At 37.9% G+C, this 26419-nt stretch overlaps 2 protein-coding genes across 5 annotated transcripts; one reads left to right on the top strand and one right to left on the bottom strand.

The window, feature by feature from the left end:
* Positions 1-219: 219 nt before the first annotated feature.
* Positions 220-22286, top strand: PHF10 (PHD finger protein 10). Of its 2 annotated transcripts, none has more exons than XM_067535991.1 (12): positions 220-307; positions 4779-4885; positions 5496-5626; positions 6545-6628; positions 7732-7865; positions 7989-8138; positions 9442-9551; positions 12212-12365; positions 14849-15004; positions 19921-20029; positions 20322-20510; positions 22065-22286. In XM_067535991.1, the coding sequence occupies exons 1-12, from the start codon at positions 239-241 to the stop codon at positions 22148-22150; spliced, it is 1479 nt and encodes a 492-aa protein (XP_067392092.1). In that variant the 5' UTR covers positions 220-238; the 3' UTR covers positions 22151-22286. The 2 variants fall into 2 exon arrangements, with proteins under 2 accessions (XP_067392092.1, XP_067392093.1); XM_067535992.1 differs by having other exon boundaries at positions 6551-6628.
* Positions 21908-26253, bottom strand: CUNH6orf120 (chromosome unknown C6orf120 homolog). 3 transcript variants are annotated; one of them, XM_067535995.1, is made up of 2 exons: positions 26219-26253; positions 21908-24026 (listed from the first exon to the last, which is right to left on the bottom strand). In XM_067535995.1, exon 2 carries the CDS (start codon positions 23973-23975, stop codon positions 23418-23420), a length of 558 nt encoding a protein of 185 aa, XP_067392096.1. In that variant the 5' UTR covers positions 23976-24026; positions 26219-26253; the 3' UTR covers positions 21908-23417. The 3 variants fall into 3 exon arrangements, with proteins under 3 accessions (XP_067392096.1, XP_067392097.1, XP_067392094.1); XM_067535996.1 differs by lacking the exon at positions 26219-26253 and adding an exon at positions 25570-26174; XM_067535993.1 differs by lacking the exon at positions 26219-26253 and adding an exon at positions 25313-26174.
* Between the last annotated feature and the right edge of the window lie 166 nt (positions 26254-26419).

The following is a 26419-nucleotide window of genomic DNA, read 5'->3' on the forward strand; positions in this document are numbered from 1 at the left end:
GGAGGCAGGCTGGAGAACAGCGGGGGCGGATACGAGGGGAGGTGACTGCAACAGGCCGGCGGGGGCCCAGGGAGACCCTGGTTGGCAGCGGGGCGCGCGTCGGCTTCGGGTCTGGCCGGCAGGTGGCGCTGCGGGGCCGGCCGAGGCGGGGGTGACGCGAGCCGAGGACGCTGCGTTGCGGCTTCTCTCGCCCCGCCCAGCGCTGAGGGGCTGGCGGAGGGAGCGGGAGGCGGCGGCCATGGCGGCGGTGTTGTCCCCGCGGGTCTGTGACAGCGACCCAGCCACGCCCGGGGCCCAGTCCCTGAAGGTGAGGGAGGCGGGGCCGGGCCGGGCTGAGACACCCCCCCGCGGCCCAGCGGGACCCTCACAGGGAGCCCCGGGGGGCGGCGGCGGCCGGGGCGGGGAAGCGCGGGCGGGGAGCGGGAGACCCCTGAGGGGGCCGGGAAGTCAGCCTGACACCCCCCCCTCCCGCCCTCCGTGTCATGGGGGGAGAGAGAGGAGACCGGGCGGGCAGCGAGCCCCGAGGGAGAACAGGCTGCGCTGCTCCGCCACCTCCCCGGCCCCACCCCCCTAACCTGTGCCCTTGCCCCGCCCCACACCGGTCCGGGGAGGCCCTGTCGTGCCAGCCCCCAGCGTGGGGCGAGAGGCCGGCAGGCAGCTTCCGCCTAGATGCTGGGATACAGACTAGCCCTGACCGCCTCTTCCAGCCGACGGGCTGCAGCTCGTCAGCCTAGAGGGGCCAAGCACGTATGGGGAGGAGGGGATAGAGTTCCTGGTTCTCTCCAGTGCTGGTTTACAGGCCTGAAAGTTGCCCGGGTCCAAGGTTTGGCACTGGCCCTGTACAGTCCTGCAGCAGGCTGGAAACGGTACCCGTGCGTCATGGATAAATGATGGCTAATAGGTTTGCAAAGCATCTGGGCTTTCCAGTGGTGTGCATTGGTTTCCTGCTTCTCCCCTTCCCTGATTCAGGGGTGACGTTAGCAAATGCTGTCTGAAATTATCTTGGAAAAGTCAAGCTTGCAAGTGGGATAAGGATGGATAATCATACATAGCACTTTTAATCAGTACAGAGGAGGCTAAGTATCACTATCGTATTTATATAGCTGGGGAAACCAAGGTACATAGAAAGGAAGTGATTTGCCCGTGGTCACACAGGAGGTGTGTGGCAGAGCTGAGAATAGAATCATATATATTTAAGTCAAGAAAGGACCATTTTAATCATCTGGTCCCATTTGATCTGCTGTGTAACTCAGGTCATAGGATTTCTGTGTATTAATTTCTATTCCATGTCTAATAGCTGTGGTTGAACTAGATCATCTCCTTTGGAAAAAAAATCTTGTCTTATGAGCTGGGTGAAAAATTGTTTTGGATTGAGTTAAAATCCTATTGAGATTGATAAGCATAAATTCACATTCCAGTTAACATAACTGTAAGCACACACCCCCAAGTGAGAAAAAAGGAGTGTGTGAATCCATCCAGGAACTTTTGCTGGGTAGGAGTGTGTGTGGGAAGGCAGAACAGATGGGAAAAAACTGGAAAAGACAGAGAGCGCCTGAAGGAACAGCTGAAAGCAGGGTGACTGACCTTGAAGAAACTGGGGGAAGGTTTTTGGATTGGGGTGCAGGATGAAAAGCGTGCTCGTGGTGCTCTGAGCAAAAAAAGCTGTTTTCTTTTGATTTCTTCTGTGTTCAGAGATAAAGGACTTTTGTATATTCTTTGTAAATAAACAAAACTGCATCAAATAAATATCACCAATTTTTTAGTCTCATTTGGAACACCCCTAGGACCCCAAATTTTGACTTACTGCTCAAGTTGAAAAGGGGAACACTCAATTTAAAAGTTTCTGATGGTGGCTGATTATCTTCACTTAATTTTGCACTTCATTTCTAGTCTGAATTTGACTAGTTTATTGTTACACCTTTCTGTGCTAGATTAAAGAATCCTCTTATCAAATTTCTGTTCCTCATGTAGGTCCTTATAGACAGTGATCAAATAACCTCTTAATCTTCTCTTTGTTTAACTACATAGAATAAGCTCCTTGAGTCTCTCACTGTAAGGCATGTTTTCCAATTTTTAATCATTCTCATGGTTCTTCTCTAACTCCTCTCCAGTTTATTTCTTTTAGGCACGCTGTTGCTCTGTGGGCTCCTGTTCAGCTATTCTCCACCGTAACCCCAAAGTCTTTTTTTCAGAATCACTGCTTCCCATGATAGTCCCCCATCTGATCATTATGACCTTATGTTTGGCTGGAAACCCAGATCTTTTCACTGTTAGCCCAGAGCCATGTCCTCTGCAGCACAGTACATCTTTTTATCTCTTAATCTCTAACTAGAAGTTTGTGCAATAGCAACTGGTGAAATCATTTTTTAAAAAAAAATTAAAAATAAAATTAAAAATAATGAAAATAGAGAGGTGAATAAATAACCCTTTCTCCTTTACTAATCTCAAGGTGCTCAGCAGCCATTTTTTGGGTAATGCCAAATCTAGCATTAGAAAACATAGATCTAAGAAGAGAAACGGTGGTTAGACTACAGTTGTCAGTGTTGGGGTCCCCTGCCACACTCTCAACTATTTTTGAAAAAGGTGTGGTTGAGGTGGAGATGGGATAAAACATTTTTCAAAACAGTTACAGAAATTGTCAGTGTATCATGCCTATGTGCTCCTAGTACTTAATATTAGGTGACTCATTGCCTCTGTGCTCTCCTTCATTGCCACTTATTTTAGTGCTGATGAGGCTACATGGCTGATGCTTAGTGGTTCCTACAAGTGTTTACAAGCTGAATAGCAAACAATGCAGGATTTTGATCAATTAATATTATTTTTTCATATAAATAGTTTTTGTAATAAAACCATAAGATTTGGTGCTCTCAACATTTTCTTTTTCTACTTCCCTAAGTTTCCTTTCATGAAAACTTTCCACCTCTTTTAAAAGGACACTATCAGCTTGAGATCATCAAGTTTAAAAAAGTTTTAAAAATAGATCTAGATGCATCTGCCTCAAAGCCTGCTTACTACATTTTTCCTAATTTAAAAAATGTTTCTCTTTTTTTTTTTTTGCTGCATGAAAGACCCACACAAATGAAAGGGGAAAAAGACTAGACATAAAGAGCTGTCAAATATACAAAGTAAAACAGGAATAGAGAGGGAGACAGACATGTTTTTTCTAGTCCTTTGTTTATATTGATCTTAAGTGTTATGTAGCTAAAGTAGAGAAAAATTAGTTTATAAATTGCTGTTGTCTCTTAAATATAACACTTTGAGTTTTACATATCAATATAAGAGGAAAGACGTTCACTAAACAAGGCCTAATAATTGTACTTGTCATTAATTAATAAACAAATACTAAGTGTAACTATGTGGGCCTGACTGTTTTTGACAGATTAGTTCTTCCATCAGCAATATTTCACAAATGTTATTAAACAGGATAAAGCCACTGAAGGCTTTTGTTATTTCCCGATGATTTGCAGTGTGACATAGAGTTGCAGCTATTAAGATGGTATATGGCTGATGCTCAGTGGTTCCTACATCTTTTTACAGGCTTAATAGGATACAGGATTTCAATCTATTAATATTACAATATTCATCTTTTAGATATAGTTGACTTATTCAGTGGAAATCCCAACAATAAGACATAGTGGTTTCATTGGTCTTTCACATTTGGTAACACCATAATACTGTTTGTATATTTTTCCTTCTCCTTTCCCCATTTTAAGGCATGACTCTCAAGTATGCAGCAGATCTCATCACAATGCATATTCAAAATCTCATCCTTTCTCTTGCCATAGGTTCTTTAAATCTGACTGGGAAAAGGTACCACTGACAAAATAACTTCTCTTTTGTAACAGCTCATTTTGAAGATGCCCTTGGTATATATTTCTGCCTTCAGTATATATTTCAACTCCATTGTTTTTCTCCCTACATCTTACCTATTTCTTCATGAAAAGCAGTTCTTTTGTAGCACTGTATTCAAAGCTTTATGTAAACTAGACACAGCTCCTTTTCTACGCCCATTTGAGAGAATATATTTTTGTTACTTTGAAAATGTTTATGTAAATGCTCTTTGTCATTGATGATCAATGACTGCACATCAGGCAGTCAACACATGCTGAGCCAGCTAAAGATCCGCCAGTTTACTCAATTCTTAGAGCAGTGAAGAAACTGGGAGGATGACCATGCCTCTCCTTGCATTGCCCTTTACTAGGACTGATACTTACAAATCAAGCTCCTTGATTTGTAAGTATCAGTGCTAGCAAGGGGCAGTGCAAGGAACCGCCCAGGAGCAAGACAATAATTTTGAGAGTCACAGTCGTCCTCCCAGTTTCTTCACTGCTCCAGGGATTGAGTAAACCGGCCGATCTTTAGCTGGCTCAGTATGCGTTGCCTGATGTGCAGACACAGTTTCACCTGTAGACATATTGGTGCTGGTGACTCTACCCATTTCCAATCCCATCTTGCCCCACCTGTGTGACAAGGGAGGAACATAGCGACTCTGCAGAACTTGGTTCCCCTTCTGTGCTGCTAAGCATGATGAGCAGCCAATACAAGGGAGTAAGGAACTGTGCAAACCAGCCCATGATTAGGCTCACAAAATGCATTTGAAATAACATAGTACTTCTAGGGAGCACATTTGTTGGAGTCATAGACACAGCCACCACAACCCCAAAATTATTAGTTTATTACATCTTTCTGAGTCTTTACGTTGTGATATCCTAATACACTGAGTACATTCTGTACTTCTTGGCTTTGTTTCTAATGCTTGCTATTCGTGTTTATTTCAGGATGACACAGAAGAAAATTCAAATGATGGCAGCCAGCCATCAAAAAGACGACGTATGGGCTCAGGCGACAGTTCTCGAAGTTGTGAAACTTCTAGTCAAGACCTTGGGTAATGTCACTTTACTGAGGTTTTATTTTTTAAATACTATTTTGTTGTGTTTTTCCATAAGTTTTAACATTAGCTCTTCTCCTTTCTCTGCCCATATGTTACTCATGTATTTCTCTGACCTCTGTGGTGCTGAGGCATGGTGAATTAAAGCGATGTGTGAGCAACTTCCTTGCTTCAACATTGCTTTTAATGTAGTTTAATGTCACCTTCATTGTGTCACTGAGGACTGACCTTACTTGTAAATTTTTTTTTTTTCATTTTATAATTTTATAGCTTTTTAAATATTATCTGACAGTATGAATGCATGTTCATGCTAGAGTTTTCTTGTTCTTACCTTGTTATAGATTACACACTCTTTGATTTGATGTCCAATGATTCATTGATAAATACTAGTTTTGTGAAACCCTAGTGAAATGAAACACATAATTAAATGTGTGTAGTTTTGAGATGGGATAGGAAGTGGATATATTCTAAGAGACTGAACCAACTTTAATGGGAGTCGTATCGACTTATTAATGTTTTATTTTGAATATTCTAACATTTTTACACAATATATATGTTTTAGTACAATGTATTATTATCATTTCAAGGCCATTATTTTTGTGTTTAGCTTTAGCTACTTTCCTGCTGAAAATTTGATAGAATACAAATGGCCACCTGATGAAACGGGAGAATACTATATGCTTCAGGAGCAAGTCAGTGAATACTTGGGTGTGACCTCATTTAAACGAAAATATCCAGGTATCCAGGTTGCAAAAATTTTTGTTAAAAATCTGTCGATTCAAAAGTCTAAAACTGGCAGCTCACATCTTTTGGAATATAACACAAATCTTTCAATTAAGAGGACACTGTCAAGATAAAAATCAAGCTTTTCCATTTTTTCTGTCTCTGTTACTAATAACTTACATTAGCTGAAAATCTGAGCCAAAGATTTCAAAAGTGATTAGTGATTATTGAAATGCTGTAAAGGGGCTTGTTTTTCAGAGGATGAGATACTTAAGTCACTTTTGTTAGTCTTGGCCCTAGTTTATTTTTGAGCATTTATTATTATTATTGATAACTTTCTGAATTTTGCTCAACTTGGATAAGGAAACTAGATTGGTCAGCTTCAGTTTCCAGTTCTTGCACAATAGTGCATTGCATTATTTCCACACTGAGGGGAAAATGTCAGAATAATCTGGGAGATCTGTGTTTCACTTATGTGAGAATTGATGCCTGTCTTTTCCATCATTAACTACTATAATCCTTATATTAGAATTTGTAAAACACTCTTCAAAACTACTTGTCAGTATGCTTTTAATGCAATTTCTTGAGGGGGAATCTATTTTTTTAACTATTTATAAAAGAAACGTTAACAGATCGTTTTGTATAGTGGCATTGTAATACTTTTGTTTGTTGGAATAATTTTGTGTGTATTAAACTAATATCCCCTTAGATTACATCTTAATGTAATTTTTTTTAGACTTTCTACTATTACCCCTGGATTGTGCTAAACTAAATATTAGCTAAAACAGACATTTTATTTGTACAGACTTCCTTTTTCATCACATGGAAAATAAATTATAAACTAGTTTTTGGCCCAATTGAAACTTCCTATATGATGAATGTGGAAGTGTATAACATTACACGTTTTTACTGCTGTTTTGTCTTTTCTTGGAGATTTAGAGAGACGAGATCTGTCTCACAAGGAGAAACTCTACCTCAGAGAATTAAATGTCATCACAGAGACTCAGTGTACTTTAGGTAAGAAAACAAAATGAATTTTCAGCTTTCTTTTGTATACAACATTTTAAAAGTGACAGAAGAATTAAACGATGCAGTTGGATTAGGCTGGACTATTTGATTCCTGCCTAAAAATAATAAAAGCAAGTAATTGTTGACTAGAAATTTAAATTGGTTTTGATTACAATAAGTTTATTTATTTTACATTTTAAAATGTAATGTAAATTTAAGAATGTGTAACATTTTTTGTCTGAGGGCTTCAACAGATTACTAGACTCTACATTTTATATATTTTTTGCCAGTTCTAGTGATTTCATTTGCTAACAGGGATATTTTATTTAGTAACATAGGCCCTGCTCCTCCAAATTGATCAAGAGAACCTCTCTGTCAGCATGAAGACCCATTGGCTTAGATGGGGCTTTGTGCTGGTATAAGGATCTGCCTGCATAGATCATCTTGCAAATTCGAGGTCATATGAATTAGACTAAAGTACTTGAGCATATTCATATCAGAATAAAAACCTTCATAGAGTGTCCATTTCATCTCCTTCTTAATACTTCTTTCTTTTATGATCAACATTAACTTGGATTGATGTACTGATTGACTAATGCCTATCACAATTCTTTTGTCTTTGATATCACTAATCTATGTAACTCTACTCTCTCATTTGGTACAGGAAGTTGACTATTTTATAAAATGACTTTCATTGCTTCCCTGTATGCTGTATCTTTTAAGTCATCAGTGGTTTATATGATGTGACAGAATCTATAAACAGGATATCAGCCGCTGCATAATATTTTGGGCTAGTTTCCATAACCCTTTTTTTAAGCAAAACATGGGGTGTTAGACATACAGTTTCCATTAAAGTCAGTGAGAATCACACAGCTAACAGCCCCCCCCCCCCTTTTTTTTTTTAAATTAAAGGGTAGGAGATTGATTTGTTTTAGGGTTTTTTAAAAGGAGTGTTGCTAAAGCATAATTGCTATGTTCTGTGAAACGTATTGTATAGGCTAGGCTGTCTGCTTTTATGGCAAACTTTATAGTAGACTACTGATCAAAAGGGTAAATGACTTGCAATTTGTTTTGCAATGTAGCATTATTTGTATGTTTTTTATCTAATCTAGGTCTAACAGCCTTGCGCAGTGATGAAGTGATTGATTTGATGATTAAAGAATACCCTGCCAAACATGCTGAGTATTCTGTAATACTGCAAGAAAAAGAACGTCAGCGAATAACAGATCATTATAAAGAGTACTCTGTAAGTGATCCCTCTAATTTTAATGAACCAGATCCATAACATACTGGGCATGGGGATTAAGTGCCTTTTGCAAAATATGATTTATCAAGTTAGTTTTGTGAATTAATAAAATTTTTATTTCAGCAAATGCAACAGCAGAACACACAAAAAGTAGAAGCTAGTAAAGTTCCGGAATATATTAAAAAAGCTGCCAAGAAAGCTGCAGAGTTTAACAGCAATTTAAACCGGGAACGAATGGAAGAAAGAAGAGCCTATTTTGATTTACAGACACATGTAGGTTGCCTTAAATTTATTGATCAATGATAATAGGTGGCTCCTTGTTTATTATAGTAAAGATGTTAGTCTTTTTGGTGCTTTTTCTGAAAACATATTAATATAACCTTTTTTTATCATAACACTGGATTAGAATTAATTTGATAAATTTGAATATATACATTTAAGAGTTATTTTACCAAATAGAATAGACCTTTCCATTTCAATTTTTTAAATCTTTTAATTAATTAATTGATTTCTCAAGCTGGAAAAACTTCCATGTGAGGAAGCACTATTAGCACTACCTAGTTTAGAAATGAGACAAATAAGTTGTGTTGTGGTAGTAAAATATAAAATAGCATAAAGGAGGTCAGGTCATTAGAATGCTCCTGTTACTATTTCTTATTATACAGGAATAAGGGGACACCTAATGAAATTAAAAGGCAACACATTTTAAAATGATGATTACCGATTGTCGAAAAGTTGTGACAATAAATTATATAAATTATTATTGAGGCAAAAATTTTAGTAGTATTCTGAAAAGGTTTAGACATGTATGAATAAATATGTTTTCCATTGTTCCACTAGGAAGGATAAAAATATTTATCAGTCTTGCTTAGGAATGTAAGCCAGCCACTCCTTGCTGGAGATCAGTTAAGCAGAAACTCCCCATAGATAAATTATTGCGTAATAGTCTATTTGGAGGTTTTAGACTTTTCTGATATCGGCCCCTGTCTGTGATAGGCTAGTGGACCATTGGTCTGATCTTTTATTTAAAAAAAAAAAAAAAAAAAAGATCCCGTGAACTTCTGTTTTGTGTATGCTCATCATATATTAACCTGATGCTTTTGTACACAACAGCTTGCTTTCAAAGTTAGATTTCCTTGTTCTCACTACCATGCAGCTATGGTAAAATTTCATTTTAAAGATGTCCAATATGAAAATTAACTTATGTTTTACTTACCATACAAGCTACTCAATAAAGTAATTTCAATTTAATAAGAATATATTTTTTATTTTTCTATCTTATTACAGAGTCATGGTGCCATAAAGGAGATTAGTTATTCATTGTGTTAAATGGATCTTTATTATTTAGATTTTTTTAATAGAATTTTACTTTGACAGTACAAAATATGCCATATACAATATATGCCCTAAAGTGCTGGAGGAGTGCATGTGGGAAAAATCAGATCATTCCAGCATAATAAAGGCTGAGTCCAAAAATATTTATTTGATCATATGGAAAAGACAAATAACCTTTTTTTTTTAAAAAAAGGTTGCTTGTGTGGAAAATGAGATTTTTGTTTTGTATTAAACAATACAGATTATCCAGGTGCCTCAAGGAAAATACAAAATCTTACCTACAGAGAGAACAAAGGTTAGTCCTTATCCGGTGGCTCTCATACCAGGCCAATTCCAGGAGTACTACAAAAGGTACTTAAAAATATAGCTGCTATTTATATTACGTTCATCTACTTGCTGTATATCCCAGGAAACTAGCTGTGAAAAATAGTAGTCAGTGCTTAATTTATAATGAAAAAGGTGCCCCGGCTCAAGCAATTTTAGTACATTCATAATTGATGCAGCAAGCCCAGTGGTACTGGGGCTCAGCACTGGCAAGTTCTGGCACAAATTAAGCACTGATAGTAGTAGTAATACTTTCAAAATAATTTTGAGTGAATTTTGGGTCTGTGAGATATGCAAGTCTGACCCACCCAGAGATTGAAGTCCCTCCACTGAACAAGTTTGGCACTGGCAGCAACGGTGCAAGTTTCTCTACGCTGCTGTATCAGCATTCCTCAGCCTTGTTCTGGAGGGACCAATTTGACATGCAGCAGGGAGTAATTCACTTTCTGTGCCAATTCAGTATTTGGCCTCTTCTGAGACTGTCAAGAGTATTTGCAGTATATCTAAATTTTGTATTGCAGGCTCGTAGTCAAATGCTTTTTATGCAGCAATCGTTCATGAATGCAGAGAAATAGTTTTAGGGGGTGGTTTTTCTAAGACAGATCACTGCTAAAACCTCATTTTGATTGATTTTTGCATGGCCTAAGACTTTAGATGAAATTGAATGTGTGTGAGAGGAGGAAAAGTTTTGGTAAACTGACCCCTCTACCTCCCAAAATGCCTATGCTTCAATGTGTGTATAAAGTTTTAAAACCTCTGCCCTATGGCACATAGCCTTAATATGTTGTATTGCCCAAGATTAGCATGGAAATGTTTTCTTCAGAAACTTCCATGTTGTATGTAAGGATGACTCAATGTGCATCACCCACAGAGTGAAGCAAATGGAAATGCAGCTTGATTTGGATATTGGAACAGAGAACTGGGAGCCAACATTTTATTCCTGACTGCCACTGGGTTGCAGTCACTTAATCACAGTAGGCCTCAGTTTCACCATCTGTAAAACAGGAATAGTGTTCAGCTTGGTAAAGTGTTTTGAGATCATTAAATCAAAGTTGCTATATAAGGCAAAATGATTTCCAAAAGGATGTGGTTTTACCAAAAAAGCTTATGTCCACACCTAATGCACCTGTATTTCCCATTCATCTTTCCTAATGCTGACTAAAATTAAAGATAGTTTAAGTGGAATAACTAATGCATGGCCACCCTCTCAGATATTTAGTTGCTAGGGATATTTTTGTTGAAACAAGCAAACTCATTTCTTAAAGAAGTACATTTCAAAATTAACATAATATGAAATGTGCACGGAAATGTAATGGGCATATTTTTGAAATTTCGAATCTGAGAACAAGTTGATGCAGATCTATCTTCATACTTTTTGAACATCGTAGAAAAGAATGCAACCTACTTGTGTTTATCCTTAATGGGGAGAGGAGTTGCAACATTTTGCAGCATTTATATCATTGAAGTATAAAAGACATGTAACTTTTCAGCTGTGGCCTCCCCTTTAGGCTGTGCCAGGCCACAAGCACCCTATACCAGAGGCATGCCAAAGCTTATGATGCTCCAGCCAGAGGAGCTGGCATTCCTTATCAGAGATGCAGGAAACAAGCCACATGATGCCATGGCCCTTACTGCTTTCTTTTGGAAACTAACTAATAATCATGGAACTTGTTTTATATTTATGCATGTCCATAAGGGTATTTTATATATTATAAAATAAATAACCTGTGCGGGATAGTAAACATGACTTGTTGGAGGGTTCAGTGTGTATGCCTTATATGGTCTTCGGCGAATATGTGGGTGTGAAATGTTTGGCATAATCCATGGAACAGTCTCTTAGATGAACTCATAATCTTCATCTACCAGCCCAAATAGAAATATAGTTAATATATTAGTCTCCATTAAGCTGCTAGTTTTTATTATTTTTAACCAAAATTAATACAGAACATCTTGAGTCAGCCAGCTGGAACAGGGCACCTTGAACCAACAAACATGTTAAATCAATCTCCGGATATTGAGCTGACTATTCTTCTTTTACTGTACACATCTAGGTCCTCAGGCTGCATTAGTATCTGTTAGCTATAATCTCTTTGGCTGTGCAGATTCCTGTTGACTTCAGGGGATCTCTACAGTGACAAAAGGGTTCTAAATGACAGGTGCCAGTGCAGGATTGAAGCCTTAGAAAGCTCTTTTTCATGCAGCTCCATGTGATGTTGAATAGTTTTTGGTGCTTTCTCTCTGTTTGAATGTCTCTCAAACACTTGGGAGACCAATTTAGTTGATTGCTCAAACACTAGGATTTAGAGCTTGATCCAAAGCCCATTAAAATCAATGGAAAGACGTTCAGTAGTCTTTGGGTCAGGCCTTCATCCTTAAGGTGTGAGGGAACATGCACCATTTACTGGACTGAGTAGCTGAAATGTTTTTTAAAATGTAACCAAATGTTGTTTAACATGGGGTAACATTTATGACTGAGGGGAGGAGATGCGTTTGTGGCCCAGATTTTCAGAATTGTGTACATAATTACTATGCGTATGCACACAGTTGTGGTCATTTTATATGCAATTATGAAAAAATGGGCTTTGAGTTTAGCCAGCCTTTTTAAAATTCTTTTTCACTGACAATTAAGTGGTTTTTATATTTTATTGATGGGCATGATATTAAACATAATTATTTCTTGATTTTAGATACTCCCCCGATGAACTTCGTTATTTGCCATTAAACACAGCGCTTTATGAACCTCCTTTGGATCCAGAACTGCCTGCATTGGACAGCGATGGAGATTCAGATGATGCAGAAGAGGGTCGAGGTGATGACAAACGGAAAATCAAAGGCAATTCGGTGAGATAAATTGAAAAGTGATTTTTAACAAAAAAGAGATTCTCTTTTCTCCCCTTCCCTTTGTTCAGTTTCAGTAGTTGCTTTACTGGGATTTTTAATATCTGTTTCCAGTAGAGTTTAGGTTATAGGAGAACTGAGAGGCAAAAGCAAAAAAAAAAAAAAAAAAAAAAAAAAAAATTGGTTTTACCATTTTAATGCTCTTTTTACTTATGAAATTTGACCCAACTTTTTATAACAATTTTCCTGCTTCTGTTTTACACTAAAAATACCAAGTCCAGGCCCTCATTTTCCTCTTCACTGAAGAATCTTTATGATTATACAGATCTGTGACCCACACTGCAACTTTCCACCTCACTCTTTCCTCTCAGTTGAAGGGGAGAGGATGCTAACAGTTGTAGGGAGGGAGTGTTGCAGTTCAGGTCATAGACTTGTGTGATTTCTCTGCTCCAGTCCTCTAAGTCCTTTATTAAAGAGAAGTAAGTGTGAGCCTGATTTCTAATGAAAAATAGGAGGAGGAAAGTACCTTTAAGACGGAAAAATAGCTTAAGGCCATCCTTTTACGTTGTAAAGATAGTAAAAGGCATAGGGTGTCTTTTTCTTTGCAATTCAGCTTTAACAATCATTCTCCCTCCTTTGTTTTATCTAAATTAAAAGTGTATTATACTCTTCATTTTATCCAAACATTAAAGCACCATTTATTGGAAGATAAAGGAAAGCTATGCCCATTTGGGATGTCAGGGTATTCTGAACTGCAAAGTTCAATAGAAAGATCTTTAAGTTATTTGTTCCTATTAGTGCTAGCAACCTGCTTCAAGAAGCATGATATTTGTAACAGCACAATAAGGAGATTCTAGTATAAAATCTGGAATACATCAAATAATGGCCTAACAACTAGAAATCTTTGAATATGGATTAGTTAAGATATTAAACTTAGCTATGTAAATGTTAATTTTGTTTAAGTATTTGCAATTAAAGCTTTAGTAACTAAAGAAAAAACAAGATGAAATGGCTGACTTGGTAGCCTGAAAAAGGAGAGGTAGCCGTTAATGTGCTTTTTCCCTTTGAATCTTTAAAGTTCTTAAGAATTTCACAAATATTAAAATTAATCGCAAAATGTCTGTTGCTGCTCCTTACTCTTTAAAAAACGGAAAAACATCAGTTTTCACTTAATACTGCACTATGTCTGCCCCATTCGTTTTTCCAGTTGTGGTGCCTCTCCACCAGTAGAGGAATATGAGAAGGAACTGGGGCTGAGCAGATGCTATCCGCTCCCTATGCATGGTACTTCAGAAGGCCATCCAGCAGATGGGAGTGCAGAAGCCAGGGAGATCATGCCGGCACTTAGAAGGAGCAGATGAAATCAGAGACCAGATAGCTGGTTTGATAGTGGTTCTATCAGCTCTTCAGCTCCCACGTGGCTAAATTATTAATGGGAGAGAGTGTGACCAACAGAAGTCTCTCTCCCTTCCGCCCAAGTACCTCACAGAAAGAGGCAGAGTGTTAGAGGTGGAAGAAAACGTCTATCTCTGGGAACACCGAGGTCCTCCCTTTTTGCTGAGTACCTCTGTGGGTGAGATTTGCTTGTTTCTCACCCTGCCTCTCCTCTGGAATTTTGGGGGTGCCTATTTTCCCACTTCCTAAACAGCAGAATGGCTTCCATTTCCCAATAGCTACAGCTGAGCTGCCTCATGTTGCCTACCCTCCTGCATGCTGAAGGAATTCTAAGGTACTCTGTCCTCTTCAGTGTTAGTGAGATGGGTACTTACTGTGTTTTTGCTGGGATCTCTTGAAGGCCATTAATGTGCCCCCCAAAACTATCAAACCAACCAACTTGTGCTGCTTTTTTTAAAAAAAATGACACCATGTTGATTCTGACCCTGAAGGTTCCCACCCCCCTACTCCCCACAAATCTCCTTTAACATCTGCTACATAAATTCTCCTTGAATCTCTGCTGAGTGTCTTTTGCCTTTGACATTCCTGTGCTGTGATCCAGAGATGATATTCAGGTTGTTCTTGGTGAAAATATTAAATGAGGGTGGCATAAAAATTTTCACTTATTACATTACATGCAGTTTGCTAGCATATTTTAAAAATGTGAATAGTGCAGTTTAACTTTTTCTGCTTTGCTGGCCTGTATCTGTGAAAGACTTGGCAGATGTTGAGCATCCAGTTTATTGGTAAATAGAATTTGGTTCTGACAAGTCATAAATTAAAACAATTTAGAACAAAGGATAAATCCTGCTCTATCCTTGGTCTTGTATCAGAATCTTTTGGAAAATACTGGAACACTTCTGCTATGATGGCAGCCTTTTTGTGAGAGACATATAGTCATAAAAGGTTACAATAAAAAAGGCCGTACCATATTTAAATGTCCCCCATGCTCCTGTAGAAAAGAAGGTACTAGCCCTTGTTTGCTTTGGAGCTAGAAAAGACTAGTCTTTTTCTAACCAAAAAAAAAAAAAGTTATGGTATTTTTGTTATAGGACAACTCGTCTGGCAATGTTTCTGAAGGTGAATGCGCCAATGACAACCAGGAGGATTCTTTTCAGGGAAGACAAAAATCAAGAGAGAAAAGTGCTACTCCAAGAAAAGATGGTTCCAAACGTTCTGTACTGTCCAAATCAGTTCCTGGGTACAAGGTAGAAGAAAAAAGCCCCTGACTCCGCTTCTTTACTGATCAGCTTCTCCCTGAAATATTTAACTTTGTTTTTCAAAAAATGGAACTTCTGCTTGCTGTACTTCACTAGCTGCTCTCCTATTGTGCTCTCCAACTGTTTGCTTCCTTCCTTCCTTTTTTGCTTTATTTCACTAGGGGCTTTTCTGTTACCCTGGCTATGGAGTGGCTTCTATTTCTATGTCAAAACTGATTCCTGAGCAATTACAGCACAAAAAATTCTGGCTGTTATAAAGAGAACTTTATATTTTCATGACTGCTTTAATATAGCAGTCAGAATTACCTGTCAGTGTAAAACTGGCATTAAATATTTGCTGTTATTGTCTTACCAGTAGTTAGTATGGCTGCAGACCATGAGACCAGTGCTGTAAAGCACAGTGATATGGTTGAATATATTGGCATAATATGCATTTAAATAGAGCTTTTCATCCTGAAGGATCCCAAAATCTTAGATTATTTATAGATTTTACTTCACTTGCCAACAAGTGCAGCCACCTTTGGGGTGGAATGCAAAATTAACTACAGTTTAAGCAACACTACAAAACCACTTAGGACAGATATGGAGAATAACAATTTTATCTAATTCATGATACAAGAAGAAGTTCCATAGGCAGAATGTTTCTTACTCAAGGTAAAATTTGGCTAGGACATTGAGGCACTTTAACATCTGTAAAGCAGTGTTTACCAAACCCAGGATATAATAATCAGTACTAGTAATGTAACATTTCCCATTAGTCAAATGAGGATTAACATTTTAAGAGAAATTGAAATTCATCTGCATGATTTGAATTTTAGTCTATAGAACTTTGTACAGTAAAAGGGTCTTGATTGTACACCTTCAAATATATACATGTGGCCCAACCCTGCTCCAATTGATCCAGTAAGAGTTTGTCATTGACTACATGGGAGTAGGATAAGGCCCGTTGTGTGGAAAGATGCTACAGTATGGAAAGGTGTAAAGCATAGTGATTGGGAGTGTTTGCCAAAAGATGCTGTTAAAAACCAAGAATTCTTTCTATGATATCAAGATCATATGTTCTGGGAAATCTTGCAGCAACAAAGGTAATTGTGAGCTGTTAAATGGTTTGAATTTTATATTCAGGAAGGTTTGCTAACATCTAAATTTACTATTTGTTGATAAAGAAGCTATAAATCAAACTTAGAAGTTAGTCTTCAACAGGAATGTGCAGCTTCAGTTGATTGGAAAAAGTTTCTGTAAATTCTATAACTACACAAATGCATATTTTTTGCAGTTTAGAACAAAACTATCAAGCCTTAGCTATCTCTCCTCTTTTGAGGAACTGCTTAAGACAGATGCAAATTATGGATATTTGAACGGTTGTAGTATACATATATTTTTATATATGTAACTTCGCAAATTGTTTATTGCAGACCCAAACTCATGCCAATATTTTCAAGAACATGAAATCCAAAGATGAAGCTTGGAAAAGTGCTAGCTTTGTTTAACTATACATTAGAAATTGTATGTGACTGGTCTGATAGAAAAAGGAGCTTCTCTTAGGTATGAAGACCACAAAGTACAGTGTCTGTTTGGTTAGTCTGCTCTGTCTGGTGGCCTTTTTGAATATAGAGAGAACTAATTAAACAGAACCATTTCTAAGGTTCTGAACTCCTAGATGTAGAGTTGTACAGGTAATGCAGTACTGCAGTTTGAATGTGGATCCAAATGGCTATTACCCATTAGTTTAAAGCTATTAATTATGTTAGTAACAAAGCAAATAGTGCAAGCTAATTTGATAACTTACAGTGCCAAAATATTTTTATGGCACGTCTTCACAACTTCAGTGTATCTAGCATTACTCAAAGGTTATGCATTGGACTGTTGATACCTCCAAGGTGGCACAGTTGTGCATTGTTTCTATGGGAATTTTTGAACATTTTTAATATGCTCCATTACAAGAAATATCTTAAAACTGATTAGATGTGAACATTCTGGTTAGAGTTTGTCTATAAAAAGATTTAACAGGTATTGATACACCAGAACGTGCCTAAATATAAAGGCGCTCTAAGCTGAAGGCTATAAACCGATATTAAATGTCCCTTTAAGTTCTAATTTTTTTGTATTATTCACTGTTTGCCCGCATTTTATAGGATAGTAATCTTTAGGTTACATTTAATTAAAATTGAAGGATAATTGCTGCTACATCAACATATAAGTGTATAGCTATAGTCATTACAGTATAAGTGATTGGAATTATCATATTTACTTCTTTTTTTAAGCAGGAAAACTGGTATATTTTGTATGAAACCATTTTTATTAAGTGTCAGCTTCTTAACTGATATATAATGGTTAGCATGTTTTACAGTTCGTTACATCACAAAGTAGTGTCTTGGATGTTGCTCCAATTGATGCAGGACTAGTTACTACAGTTGCACACACAGGGTTCTGTTCTTGGCGTTCAGGAGGTTTTTTGCACATAAATCTGCCATGTGTTGAGATACTAGGTCCCCAAAACATTTTGCTTTGGGTTCGCTATATATGAAAATGGAATGCCTTGCCCACGGGCAGCAGGACCTCATAGAAAACTCATGCTTGTCTGATTGTTTGGAGTGCTTGATTTGAGACTCTGAGCTGCAAACTGTAGCATGCAAGTTAGTTACAAAGGAGTCCCACTGCCATACCCTTTATCAAGATAAGATTAAGGTGATTTGGAAAGCAAAATGTAAAATAGTTAAATGGGATATTATGATGTCCCATAGACAGAATTTTTCATAGTGTTCCCTAAAAGCCATTTCATTTCTTTATGGTGATAGAACTTGAATTGCTTTGAAATGTGAATACCTTGCATTTTGTTATTTTTGTTTAAAACAGAGTGCTTCGATATCTTTGGGGCTCTCAAGTTTTTAATATGCTGTGATTATTTCACTGTTTCTAGTGAACACAAGTTAGTGGAGTGGAAGTAGAGGGAAGTATTAACAATAAATACACCTAAGTCAGTGTCTAATTTTATAATTATATGTATCAAAGTATTAACTGCACATATACTAGCACAGGTACAATAACCCAAAGTTAGTTCACTTTAGTTTCAGTGGAGTGAGAGGGAGTATGCTGCTGTATATTATGGCAGTATAATATGAATAATTTACAGAAGAAATAGAATTTTGATTAGAGAAGTGCACTTGCTATTTTAGAGAGGTTTGTTTTACTTAGATATAGGTAAACACAACAAAAACTTTATTCTTAGAATGTAGCAGTAAGCAACAAGAGGGTACACACTGCAAAACTGAGATTTAAGCATGTGCCACTATCCTTTTGTTGGGAGGAGCAGGGTATAAAAGGTATATATGTAGGAGTTGTAGAATAGTTTCCAGTAAGAATTTTCTATGTATGCTTTTACTTCCATGATATTTATTTTGTAGAGACATTTGTGAATGTTAGACTTCTTTTACGGTTTTACTATATTTATGTATAAAACAGGTTTGACTATGCTTTTTTAAAATAAATAAGCAAAAAAAGTCTTTATGAATGCCTCTGTCATCTTTTGAAAAGGAAGTTTATATGTAACATTTGGTGGTTTTTTTGTTTTGTTTAAAACTCCTCAGGCCAGACAAGTTAAAGTAGACTGTAGCTATATTTTAATTTACATAGGGGGCTTAGTAACTTAAAAAATTTTCAAAGCAGGGCAACGAATTCTGGAAGATTAAGAATTCCTAAAGACATAAACTATCTTGCTAAGTGTTAGAAAAGAACTGGCTGGTAAATATTTTGTTTTAAAAGGGACAATACTGAATATTTTTTTATTTTTAATAGTTTAATGTTCACTGCCATTTTTATTAATACCATCTTTGGCTGAAAAATACTCTGTCACTTTTTTTTTCTCCCATTAGGCAAGTGTTTTTTTTTTTTTTTTAATGGAGCAAATCCCATTATGACTATTTATCAGCAATCACACAATTCCTTATGGAGTAGGCTTTTAATTCAAACTTCCTCCTTTGACTAGATGGCTGCTTCTGTACAGCAGAACTCAAATATCACTGAGACAGACACTGGCTTTTTAAAAATCTCTGGCAATGGTGGATTGAACATCAGTGTTATATTTGAATCCAAACCCTTATCTTTTGGGTATGGTCACAAAATTACAACACAAATATCCATCTTTCAGCCAATATAACGACCTGGAATTTCTCTTTGCCTTAAATAGATCTTATGAACACTCAGTTCCTTTCTTTCTCAGATCATCTTCTCCTAGCAGCGTTGTAAATGTAGAATTGCGGTATTTTCTATAGCAACAGCAATTGTGACTTTGGATATGGAAGACAGGAACAATAAAACTGATTAAAGCAACACATCTAACTTGTCTGTTAGACATTTTGGAAGCTTAAACAATAAAAATTAAGAGTATAAAATTCTCTTTTAGGATATTAGTTTTAAGCTTCCATATAGATGGGTTGATATAATATGGGTTATATTCCCTCACATGCATGGAAGCTTGTGAATTTGGAGATTCATATAAACCGTCTCCTATTCCTTCTACATTTGAACAAATTTGATTTAGCTTTAAAGTTATCATGATATAATGTGTATTATTTGTATTCACTATTAAGGGAAGTGCAAACTGACAAGTTTACAGGAGGAACTAACATACACTTTTGGTTTGGCTTTTTTTTTTTTGTAAAATGATTTACATATAGCTGTGTACATGTTCTAAATATCATATTTGTATGCATCTTTCCTAAGATTTTAAAATAACCAGTGTTTGTCAATATCACCTTATGTCTTAAGATTCACTTGGATCACATCATACAGAAACTTCATTAATAATTTACAAAAGTTAAAATGGAGATACATTAACAAATTTCCTGTTAAATCCATTATAAATTCTTCTGGGATGAATTCATAGCCCTCTTCTACCCTTCCAGCCAAAGGTCACTCCAAATGCTATATGTGGAATTTGTCTGAAGGGTAAGGAGTCCAACAAGAAAGGAAAGACTGAAGCACTTATACACTGCTCCCAATGTGACAACAGCGGTAAGTATCTATATACACTTTAACTGGATTCCTAGGAATTTTAATTGCTAAATCTTACTACAGTGGAAGTATTTTGTATACTACTAAATTTGCCTACAAACATTTCAGTCGTCTTAGAAATTGACTTTCTTTTTAAAATTTCTTAATCATACTTATGTATTAGAACACATTCACTGCACTGAGTCTCTTAGGTGAGATAAACTTGATTTTTGTAAAATAGCTAATAGATTATACTGATTATTTTAAAACTTCATTTCAAAAAGTACTAGTAATAATATTGGTTTTAATCTAGGCCATCCTTCTTGTCTTGATATGACCATGGAGCTTGTTGCTATGATTAAGACCTACCCTTGGCAGTGTATGGAGTGTAAAACATGCATTATATGTGGGCAGCCTCACCATGAAGAAGAAATGATGTTCTGTGATGTGTGTGACCGTGGTTATCACACCTTTTGTGTGGGGCTTGGTGCTATCCCTTCAGGTAAAGAAGCAAAAATCGGTATTTTAAGGGCTGGGGTTTTCTACAGTTACAAGATTACAGTTCCATAGGGATATATGAATTAGTTGAACATACACTGTAGATGCTACTTAACATTTAAGATAGCATTCATTGAATTGTCCAAAACAGCAGAAACATTTGAGTTCTAGAAATTTTCTGCATATTTTAGTAATGTTCAGAGTACTTGGAATGAAGAAATAGGATTGGTAGCTTCACTGTTTTACAACATGACTGTTCCTCTCAGAACTTGAGCAGGGCTGTGACTCAGAACCCCACTTCTTCAGGATTCCCCCAAAACACTGCATAGCTATCTATATCCATAAAAGCAGCACATATGAACACTGCATTGCTGCATATTGTGAAGAGTATAACCTTTGCATTTTTAGAAGCTTTAACAATAGTAAATGCTTTATTAAAATAGAAGAAAAAAATATGTGCTTCATCTATGTAAACACTTGGAGCCCATTTTTACATCACAACTTGTATAGTCAACTATGTAAACCAAAAAACATGCCTAAACTTTAAATTGAAACAAAGCTGGTGCCTTGCACTACATGCAGTCATTTATGCCTACTTTACATTAATATAAAGCACTACCCATGCTGATTTGGTAGCATTTTTAACCTGTGTAAATGACTGCACATAGTGTAAAGGCAGTGTAGAATGAGAATTAAAGAACTAGATAATTGAGGAGTGGTCAGTCTCATTGTGTTAAAACTAAATCCATGATGCAAAATACAGCTACTGTACTGCTGCACATACTTAAGAAATACCGTAGTACTAGCATTGGCCGTGCCACCACTACTTCAAGTTCTGAAAATGCTGTGAGCGGCAGCAGAGTTGGCAGTTGTTCTACTACTGTTGAATGCTCTTCCATGCAAATTGTTACTGATTTACACGAGGCTGTACACTAACAGCTATATTAAAGGCAGAATATAGGTAGATGAGGTTGATACTCCTCTAAAGTAATTGGTCAACAAATTAAAATTCCTGTAATCTAATGCACTCAGTTATACTTGAGTCAGTGGTGAAGTATGCATATGGAGTGTTTACTTTCATCTCAGACCCATCCTACAGTAGCAGTGGAACCTCAATTCTTCTGAAGCCCAGTTTGAGATACAATGAAGCTATGTGTAGTAGCTTGCGTCGACTTCCTAAATCCTCTTCTGTGCACCATCGGGAAATGCGTCAATGCAGTACTACGCTTTTTGGGAAGGTGGTTTTACTCAACTGAGCTGGTCTTCACTTCCGCTCAATTGATCTGGATAAATCAGACAGCAAATTTGCAGCCAGTGTGTTTACACCCTTCCCCAAATACTCAGGGTATGCACTAACTACTTCTAACCAGTATTGTCTTATGTACACAACTTATCCTCAAATGTAAAGGAAAAAGTATTAACTTCTGGATATTGGTTTATATTTTGCATGTTACCAGCAGAGGTAGTGCAAAAATAAGTATTTACAAATTTTATAAACTAGTCAGGGGCTCTACAGGAGGAATAAAAATATTAACTAACGTCAACTTTACTTTCTTAGGTCGCTGGATTTGTGACTGTTGTCAAAAAGACCACCGCACACCAAGAAGAGGAGGAAGATGGGGGAAAAACAGCAAAGAGGGATAACGGAATAACGTTTACCTTCCAATACTATTAACTGCACAAATTGAAGTGATAATTTTGGTGCTATTTAACCAACCACTCTGTATAAGGAACAAAACCACTTAAGCATGTTTTACCAAATAAATTTTTTATAACTTGGTCTAGATGAGTTTTCCTATGATGGTAGTAATTGAACATGTATTCTTTCAGTTCTAGCGGTTTAGATTGACAACTGAAATTTCTATCGAAGAGAGAAAACTTTCAGAAAAGAAGTCTGTAAATAGGCACCATTTATTGTGTCAAAGAGGCAGTTTATAGCAACCCAGTGGAAAATAGTTTGTACCCCAAGAGTTAGATGCAGCTAACATTCATAAAGATGCACCAATAACCATAAAAGATAGATGACAATGAAAGTTGCACTAAAATTTTGGGTAAACTTAAGAAAAGGGGTACATCTATGGAGAAGAACCCTTTTCCTTAGATAATGCAGGCTGAGTTGCTTTTAATGTGTGACGTCATATATATTTACAGATATAAAAATAGCTGAATTCACGATAATCATTCGCCTGACTAGAAAGATCAGCCTCTATCTTTAAAGAAAATAAAGAAGACCGCAAACTTGATCCAGGTCGTGATTTTGGATGCCTCCATTTAAATGTCCAACTTGATACCTTAGAGTGCACACTGAAAAAGGCATGAGCGCACCTACTCTTTGAAAAGTCAAGCCCCTTTAAACTGGCTCGAGGTAGGCACCTAAAATCTTTACTTTGATGGTTCCTGGTCTTTGTTACATTGCTTTCAAATTCCAATGGTTGCCAGTATTTTCAAGTGCTACTTGCTAAAGATCTGTTCATACTGCAAAGAGATTAGAAAATTAGTTCTTTATTTTTAAATTGGGAGGGGTTGTTAAAACCACACCTTCCAGATTAATTTTTGTATAAAATTATCACTAATAAAAACCACTTTGAATTATCAAAGTCCATTTTCTTATGCATCTCTTCAGAGTAAGACATTTTAATAAGGTTCCCTTTATTGTAGTCACTTTATCCCTGATTTATAAAGAAAACTATACATTATATTGTGCTTGCTGCTCATTTTACTTCTGAAGAGAAGGTGTTTCAATACAAAATTAAATATGGCTTTGCTTTTCCCCTCCTCAGCATAGAAAAGGTAAACTGAATGTCTTCAGGTAACTTTACAAAAAAAGTACCAATGCTCACAGCAAGCCATTCATGTTCAATGTCATAGGCTATAAGTGCACTCTAGTCCAGTGTATGTCCAGTTAGTTCTTTTAAAAAAGAATTTCAAGTATTAGTTTCAAAATTCCAATGAGTATAGTCCAAAAAACAGATTCTTCATCCTGAGATTGATCTTCTGGTGAATGAGAGTGCTTCTGCCTTGCCTCCATCTCTTCTGGACTGTAGGAAGCCTCACCAAATGGATAATCTACAATTGTTCTATCGTAATATACTTTCATTTCAAACTCACTCTCCAGGTGAGAGGGATGACCATAGATTCCTATTCCCACTGGGCGGCGGAAGTGGGCTGGTACATAAACAACATCTTGGCCACAAGTTACAGACTGTAACTCATATTCATCAAAACTGGGGTGAAGGGTCATATCAGATATATACAAATCTGCATCGCCTTTTAAACTCTGCATCTGAAGTACTATCTTCCCCTCATGATTTAGTCTCAAGTAGCTATAGTTTCCAGCTCCAATCTGACCTTGGACTACATGAAGAAGAATCCATTCATCAGGTACATCCTCTTCCTCAAAGCTATCAACCACAAGCAATGCTTGAGCTGCTAGAAGGATCACCAACACTTTCTTCCAATGTACTGCCATAACTCTTCGTTTGACATTAAAGGACCTCTTCCAACATCACGTGTAAATACCCTGTTAATACAGAAGAAATAATTCAAGTTTCAATGTGTTCCACTCTTGGGAAAGATCTCTTAAATTCCTGTTTTTAAAGTATCCAATTCAGTTTCAAAACATTAGTCCATGTAAAATTAACTTAAGTGAAGTGTATTTTGATTTATAGGGGACCAATAACTATTACCAATAGTTTAAATGTGCTAATGTGAGATAATATATTTGAATTGCTTAAATACATAAAGCATAAACTTAGTTTTAAGTAGCAATTGATCAGGAAACACTAGTTTGCTGTTGTGAACTTATAGTACTGAGTGAATATTATCTTATTTCAAATTATTAAACTTAACCAACAGAGGTGGGAGGTAGAGGTAAAGGGAAAAAGATACAAAAGTGATTTTATGGTTCGAAAAAGTATTTAATTAAGACGTTTGTGCTTGAAGAAGCTTAATGTAGTTTGTATTAGAATAGTTTGGCATGTCACATTTGGTTTTTCATCTAGTTTTGTTAATGTACTGAGATATAGATCTGGATTTGTGTATAAAAGTATATAGGGAGATTGCTACATATTGAGAAATAGGACAGACATTTAAGTAAACAAGTTAGTGGAATCCATCAGAACATATAAACATACAGTTTAAGAAAATGGAGTTATCCAAATAAGTGTAAAAACTTAACAGCTGAGTTTGTGCACATAAATGAAATTCAAAGGTATGTTTCCCATAACAAATCCTGTCATGTTGAAGGTGAAAAGGCCATATACAATGTGTGTACAAAGAGGCAACATTTCAGTTTCAAGTACCGTGCCTGGTTTGAGAATATAAAGTCAACCATATCAAGTTTTTTTTTTTGCATTTAAAATTACATTGAATATTCTAAATTTAACAAGTGTCATGTTTCAGACCAAAGTAAGTTTCAACCACCACTTGATTTAGACATATCTCCTCCATAAAAACTGCACAAGTTATTATAGAACATTAATATAAGCAGTATATTTGCATTATAGTAGCACCCAAAATGGACTTAAGTGCTTTCCACTCATACAGGACAGAGTCCTGCCCTCAAGAGATTTCACTCAATAGTTTTTGTACAAATTTTAGCTAGCTTTATATAATTAAAATATTTATATAGCCTCATAATTTGCAGGATGCTTGCCCCAAAGACTTACGATCTAAGGCCACAATTCTGTAAAGGTACATGAGGGAAATGAGCACTTGAGTGATGAGGCAGACAGTAGATTTGTGAAAAGTGATAAAGGATGGAGAGAAAATGTTTTAGGCAGAAAGTTAATGTGTTGAGTACCTTACCCATTTTAATTTGAGGAAGTCTTCTCCATCTCTTAGAACACGGAACAGGAAGAGATGGAGAAGTAAATGAAAGTTATCACGCATAAGCAATAAGAGACAGTGGGAACAACTGAGACCATGGGTTTGAAGAGGATGAAAGAAAAGGCTACAGAGGGGCTAACCCTGATGAAGTAGGCAGCAGCCTAGGAGAACGAGGCAAGGGCAGAGTGACAGAAACCCAAGGAAGCCCGAATCACAGGGTGATGTACAAGCTAGACCTGCGGAGGGGCTCCTGAAGCAATGAAACAGGGACGTTGCCACGGCCATGCCATCTTTTCCCTGAAAACAAGAGCTTTCACAGCGGGAGGACCGGGACCCACTTTCAGTTGAGCCCACAGGAACAGAGTGAGAGGAACAAATACGAGCGCCCCTGCTTCTCTCGCCTGCGCGGCCTTGTTCTGGGGCTCTCGGCAGACGCTGAACAAGGCCACGTTTCTCCCCAGGCCCCGGCAGCCCGCAAGGGCCCCTTCCTCCCGCACCCGGCTCAGACAAAACGAGCGCAGGGCCCTGCTCAGCGGCGCCCCGCGATGCCGACAGCTTTTAACTCTTGGCGGCGTCCGCGACCCCCGGGTACCGAGCGCGGCGCAGCCCCGACTCCGGGGTCGCCCTAGAGCCCACGGCCCCCGCCCGTCCAGCGAGCAGCGGGCGGGGAGGGTGGCTCTCCCGCCCGGAGAGCAGGCTCCGCGCGCTGCCTCTGACAGGCCCCAGGGCCGGCGGCCGCGGCGCTCACAGGCGCAGCCCCTCCGGGGCACCCGCCTCCAGAGGAAACAGCCTGAGCCCCGCGGGAGGGAGGGAGGGGGGGGGGGCGGCTCCCCTGGGCGCGCCGGGTCCCCCCCGCTCAGCTCAGCTCAGCTCAGCTCCGCTCACCCCCGGGTCGAGCGACACCCGGACCGGACCGGACCCGCCGCCGCCCACTCAGCGCCAGGCCAGCGCACGGCACGCAAGGTCGCTCGCAGGACGCCGGCTATGCTATCGCGAGAGTGTCCGCGTCCGAGAACAGCGGCGGGACTGCAGGCGTCCCCATGACAACCAGACCACGCGGGGGCGGGTCCTCACGTGGGGGCGGAG

This window comes from Emydura macquarii, unplaced genomic scaffold, assembly GCF_026122565.2.
Source record: "Emydura macquarii macquarii isolate MOO-44397 ecotype Brisbane River unplaced genomic scaffold, CSIRO-AGI_Emac_v2 contig_3517, whole genome shotgun sequence".
Classification (NCBI taxonomy): Eukaryota; Metazoa; Chordata; order Testudines; family Chelidae; genus Emydura; species Emydura macquarii.

What these genes read in the sequence shown, in the direction of transcription:
- PHF10 (XM_067535991.1), top strand. Translation starts at nt 239, where the DNA reads ATGGCGGCGGTGTTGTCCCCGCGGGTCTGTGACAGCGACCCAGCCACG. An exon ending in GGAAAATCAAAGGCAATTCG is followed by an intron (nt 12,366 to 14,848) that starts GTGAGATAAATT and finishes TTTTTGTTATAG; the next exon opens with GACAACTCGTCTGGCAATGT. An exon ending in AATCAGTTCCTGGGTACAAG is followed by an intron (nt 15,005 to 19,920) that starts GTAGAAGAAAAA and finishes CTACCCTTCCAG; the next exon opens with CCAAAGGTCACTCCAAATGC.
- CUNH6orf120 (XM_067535995.1), bottom strand. Translation starts at nt 23,975, where the DNA reads ATGGCAGTACATTGGAAGAAAGTGTTGGTGATCCTTCTAGCAGCTCAA.